This window comes from Corvus brachyrhynchos, unplaced genomic scaffold (assembly GCF_000691975.1).
Source record: "Corvus brachyrhynchos isolate BGI_N302 unplaced genomic scaffold, ASM69197v1 scaffold14, whole genome shotgun sequence".
Classification (NCBI taxonomy): Eukaryota; Metazoa; Chordata; class Aves; order Passeriformes; family Corvidae; genus Corvus; species Corvus brachyrhynchos.
Window position 1 is genome coordinate 11974994 of NW_008239110.1, and position 6251 is coordinate 11981244.

The window sequence follows — 6251 nt, forward strand, 5'->3', positions numbered from 1 at the left end:
CCTTGTCATCGCCACTGAGCTGTTTGCTCCTAAATGCCATTCAGCTTTGCCCACTTGTATTGTGCAGAACATGAATTGTAGTGACCGACCTTCACTGTTTATTGCCTGCCACCTCCCAATTCCCAGCTTCTCTCTTTTCATTAGCAGGCTCACTTTCTACCAAAATACATTTAATATGCTGAATTTTGTTGACAAAAATTCCTAGAAACTTATTTCAGTGGTAGAAATTCTATACACTGACATTAATTAAGAACAGCATCTTAACAAGTACACAGAGTACTGACAAAAATTTGTGAGTATAGCAGCCAAACCAGAATATGCAGCAGAATCCTGTAGTTACTTCTCCAACACATATAAGAAAAACTATAACCAGTTGAACAGATATATTAAAAGACTTTATTCACAATAGAGAAATTTTTACAAATATAAGTTCTTAAAAATTAAGCATCTTGATCTATTATGTATTCCATAATTTCAATTTATATAAAGATGAAAAGACTAAATGGAATATGTACAAATCAAAACCAATTTAAATACATGATAAAAATGGATATGTATGAAGTCACCATAGAAACAGTGAGCCATTGGGCATTGCAAAAATTTGTGTATAACTAACACATATGCAATACTTATCTCACAATCAAAAACTTTTTTTCCTTGTGAAACAATGTTGGTGCCAGTTAAAGTGGGACTCAACATATGCAGATTTAAATGCATTATTATGCTGCAAGTAAATGGAAGAAGTGTGGGCAGTCTTTATGCAATAAGATAATCTGTCCATATCCCTGTCTTCTCCCCTCCCCCCCCAAAAATAAGCAATTTCTTTTGCACTTACAAATGACTGGGAACACAAAGTCACCATCACTAGCCACTTCCATGAAGTTAGTTAAGTGAATGGGAATTAAAATGCATGTTATCTTGCTGATCTAATGAGCAGTGGTAAATATGGACTGTTCCAAAATGATTGCTCTAACTTTGGTGTTTTGGGGTTATTTAAAAAAAAAAAGAAAAATTGATATATTCTCAGTTTATGAAAAGTTTTTTCTTACAGTTGGCAGATCTACATGTTGTACAATCTTCTTGTCTACTTACATTAGTTTACAAAAAGTACAGTATAGTGCAGTTTGTACATACAACCTGAATACCAATACCAGTCACATCAAATTTGTGCTCTTTCAAATCACCCTAACTCCCACACTAAGAAAAACTCATATGAAATGTCTGTATGACAAGGAAACAGCCATGATGCTCATATTTAAGTCCATAAGACCCAATACACACAGAGCTGTGTGATTGGAGCCTGCTTTCTGAAACATGGAGAAGAGCTGTCTGGTTCTCTACTCTTCCCTTCAACTCACTATGTCCCAGCAAGATCACTACAGACAGCTGGGGGTAAGCAAACCTTGCTTAAGAAAACCATGTAGAAAGTGGCTTAGAAAACACACTTCTCAAAGACTGTTTCTGAGTTTTTGCAGTTATGAGGTCTGAACAGCACATGCAGGTGGGAGGCAGTAGCAGCAGGTGACCCAATAAACATAACTGAGAGAAAAGTAATTATTGTTACATGTTAAAAAGAAGAAAAATTTTGGTTTTATTCACAGCTATAACTTCTTTGTGGTGGAAAAAAAATCTCCCTTATAAATACTTTTTATAAAGAAATACAAGGAAGTATAGTCCTCCAATGTTACAAATTCTGGAGAATCAAAATCAGCAGAATTTCTGTTTAGAAAAGAGGAGAGAGTCAAGACTTCATCCTTGCTAGGTTTATTTCAGAAACCTGCTGTAACATAAGGGAATCCATTTTAAAAAAAGAAAATAATAAAAAAAACCCCAGTAAAGCAAAAAGTTGTGAGCTGCTGTGCTGGCTCTGTGTAAGCAGGCTTTTACCTGCCAGTCCATTTCTATCCATTCTCCCAGTGCTGGGTGGCCCAGGCTCACCAGGCTGCCCCAGTAAATCCCATCTAGGAATGCTCAGCTCTGCCAAGCCTGTGCTGGAGCATCAGCAGGTCCTTGCCTTGCCCCCTACACCAACGTCTTTGGCAGCTCCTGTGGCATGTGCCATCTCCTCTGTCAGCAGGGGAGGCAGACAGGCTGAGCTGTCTTCACTGACTCAAGGGCAAACTCTATGGGTCAGCTTCCAGCTGCTATATACAAAAATTTAATTAGTTATTTTTGGCTTCTACTTAAGAAAATGTCCACTTCATATTTCTATCAGTATAGAAAAAAAAGTGAAGATTTAAAAAAAAAAAAGGTAACTCTGTAAAGCCTAAACAAATGTGTTCCCTCAGCTGTGATTAGCAATGCTGGACATGTGAGCTATCTTACTAAATACCATTCAAGATGGTCACTATTCAGAACCAGATTTGTTTCACTGCAGTCCAATCAATGAATATGTTCTTTCTCAGAATGGGAAGCCAGGTGTTTCCTACCTGAAATGTATGGAAGTCATCCCATCACTAAATAAAAACACAGGTAGACTCAAAAATCATGTAAACCACTTCAAACCAAGTAGAAACAGGAATTAATCATGCCTCATTTCTTTTTCCCTTTGGCGATGCCACAGAGCAAAACATTTTTGGCAAAGCTCTTACCTTTCTTAGTAAGCCAGGCCTCTACTCTAGGGAATATTTTTTAAGCACATTGCATTTCCGTTACTTTAAACAAGACAGTGTTGTCAGAAAGTTTTAGTTCAATTCAGGATAACTTCCTCTCTGAATGACTTATCTTTTTTGAGGAGGCAGGTTCTCTTCAAGGCATCTGAACGTCTACCTTTATTCATACAGATACATTAAACTGCTTTGTGACAATTAGCTATCAAGCCTGGTGTCAAGTCTGAACCCACCTAAATCTTTACGAAAGTAACAGAAAAACCAACAAATTGTATCTGATATAATTCTCAGCTTCCAGGAAAATGTCATTATTTTTTTGCCAACCAACCAAATGAAAACTACTGGACTAGATATATAAAGAAGGTTAATAGTCCCTTTCTTAATATGAAATGGCTACCTTATTTTATTCCATAGTAGCTTGACTAAAGACATAGGAATAACACCACTTAGAAAAGGGAGGAAACAATTTCTTCTATTACAATATTCTAATCAAAACCTGAAAACTAAGGTCTGCTAACTAATGTGCTAAATCCATAGAAACTAGCTTAATCTAACTTCAACTTATACTGCAGTTTCAGAGTTGTGTCTGCATGAGATGAGAATACCCCTATGTAGACTTCATTGACAATGAAATACATCAGATACTTTACCAAGTAATGATAGACCCGCATAAGAAGAGGCTGTCACAGTCACAAGATTTGTCCTGGATGACACACAAAACAACTTAACATAGAACAACAAAAAACCAACAAACAAACAAACAAAAGAAAAAAATAGAAGGAAAAAGCTCTTTATACTTAATTCAATATGGCTTTTTGCAACATGGCAAAATATTACAGCTTAAAGCATACATCTCCTCACAGAGGAGAAAAGAATTTTGCAGTCAAATTAAAAGCATAACAGGAAACTAGTAACATGCAGACCCTCTGCTCTTTTAGGCCAAAATGACACTGCAGCCTAACAGAATCTGGGAAGATATCCTATTTCACTTCTAAGAAGTTATTAATCTGAATTAGAAGATTGAGGTTTTATCATAATTAACTGGGTCCATTCATAAATATTTACTGTTAAAGAAAACAGACTGCAAAACACTTGATTTAAAAATTTAACTCAGGAATTTAAAACCAAATCATGTGCCCAAGTCCTGGAAACAAAAGGAATGAAAAAAGTATAAATTAATCTTCATCTATTTCTGGTTTTCTTCTTTATTCCCATCATCTTTGCGAAGAACAGGGAAAGGATGAGCCTCTGTGTTGAAGACCCAGTGCTCAAATGGAAGAAGATCATCTTCAGAAAACAGCAAGTACAGGTACCTGGCAAGAAAAAAAAAGCAGGAAATGAGACCACATCAGGGAAGTTATTTTCAGGAAAACATAATTCATATTTCATTTACCTGAGTATTAAACTTCCTGTTGAGATGGCATGACTGATTTTTTCTTGCACAGCAAAAAAAAAAACCAACCCAGAACTGAAGAGGTCAAGACAAAACTTTGACCTCGTTAATGAAGATGATGATAGATAATGAAAGCTTTTGGTTTTCTCTCTTAACAGACCCTGCAAGCTTTCCATGGAAGTTGATTTTTTTTCTTTTTTTTCTATAGTTTTAAAATGAAAAGTATGCAATATAAGTCTGGTAAGTTCTCTGTCTAGTCAATTTGATTAGTGCTGGCACATATAATTAGATCCTATCAAAGATATGAGATGCAATTTGGCAAAAACTATCAAGTACCTTTATAAGAAATAAAGATAATTTCCAGAAGTCAGGGAATTTAATTTATTGACACAGATTGGGAGAAAATAAAAGGCAATTTGGCCTCCTGTCACCTAAGAAGAGCTCTGCTATTTCACTCAGATTTTGTTATGTGAGTGCTAAGGGTAGTAATGATAAATACTTATCTGTAAGGATGATACATAGAACTACTTCACATTAATGAAAGTCAACTTTCTTAACTTACTTGAGTGTCTCTGAAAGGAAGAAACTTTGCTGCACATCGTCATGGCTTTCGTGATTGTTATAAACATCTCTAATGCCAGAATAGCCACCATCTACTCTGCAGTGTTTTTCCAGTGCCTGAAGCAGGGAAGAAAACACCCAAACAAGTGGGATTAATAAAATTAATAATTTGACAGTTTTTCTTTTTTTGATAATAAAATTAGCCAAAAACAATTGCCACAATTTTTTTGATAAAGAGATGAAAACTTGGTAAAGCTCTAGATAGAAAACTCTTTAAAAAAAGACATGGGCACACCTGTCTAATTTTACATTTAGGAAGCGAAGAAAAATAATAAGTGAATAAAAAGTGAACACAAACCAGCTTTCAGAAGGAAAGCTATATGGATATAAGGATTTAAAGACATGGATTTAAAGACATTTAAAGATATGGACTTTAACTTATACTCTTTTTCCTCTTTTTAATAGGAATAACAATAGCCTTTCTCTCCCAACCTCTCAGCCTTTGGAAATTGTATTACCTATACCTTTCCTGGTCATATTTTGGTACTTAAAATGATTGTGACATAATTGTACACCATACTAAAGATCAGTCTTTTTCTTACCTCCTGCAAGTCCCCTCAAAAAAAGGAAAGGCAACTCTCCATTTTCTGTGTAAGTTGTATGGCTTCTCTTTGCAATTATTTAATTTTCCAATGGGAAACCACTGAAATTGGGCTCTGACTGAATTTCTTCTTTGCAGCAGTCATATTTTTCTTTGCTACCTCTCTGAAAAAGCTTTGTCTGTTACACAGGAGTAGACAGAAAGCCAGGACTTAACATGCCATAATTTAGCTGTAACAATAACAATGTGTTTTTCTGTAGCTAGTTTCCAAACTCTGTATTCAGTTAAAAGGTGTAAAACAGATGACTGATTCCTATTTCACAATAAAAAGGAGTACACGGGCCACCTAAAAATACAATTTCTTTTCTGCCCGCAGGAATGTCCTATATTTTGAAGGAGACATATTTTTGAAGGAGAAAAAAGATCCAATGAAGAGTGTATATAAAAGGGTAAAAAAGATGCTGGAACTGGAGAAGATATATACAGTGAGACTATTCAATAAACTTTGTAGCTTTTCTTTACCTTAGACAGGTGTTTGTATTAGAAAGGTGGTACCCACATGCCTATATATGAGCCATAACTTCTTTAAATACACTGCTATCCAATACCTTGGTACTGGATATCTTATCACTACTATATTTAAAAATACTAATTAATCTTTTTTTCTTTATAACTGACCTATTTAACAAGGCTACAAGTATTGTTACTCTCTTAATTTTTCTTATTCTGTTTTCCAATAACTCTCTGGTATCATGCAGTATAATGAAGGAGTAGAGAGAATTTAAGATGATTATATTTAGAACAACTCTTTATTCAAAAACAAATCCAGAAAATGCTACTTAACCCTAAATAACTTCTGGCAATGAAAATGACAGTAAGGATGGTGGATTACTACATTCACTCAGGACCACACTACTTTGAAACAGGGTGTTTGCTGTGGAGATGGTATTGGAGCAACAACTTTAAGGCAGAAATACCTGGGGCTTTATCCAACCCGCAACAGAGCCAGGAGATAACTAGTTCCTCCCTTCCTGAAGTTACTACAAATACCACTGAAGTGAGTACAGGTATGTAGATTTTATTTAGG

General features: G+C 35.3%; 1 protein-coding gene across 1 annotated transcript in view; it reads right to left on the bottom strand.

The window, feature by feature from the left end:
- Positions 1 to 376: 376 nt before the first annotated feature.
- The window catches only part of MAN1A1 (mannosidase alpha class 1A member 1), a 105709-nt gene continuing 99834 nt past the window's right edge, over positions 377 to 6251 (bottom strand). Inside the window, exons 10-11 of the mRNA XM_017739648.1 lie at positions 4565 to 4680; positions 377 to 3922 (exon numbers count right to left, since the gene is read on the bottom strand). Coding sequence (XP_017595137.1) covers positions 3796 to 3922; positions 4565 to 4680 — 243 coding nt within the window. The 3' untranslated portion in view covers positions 377 to 3795. The remainder of the gene's footprint in view (positions 3923 to 4564; positions 4681 to 6251) is intronic.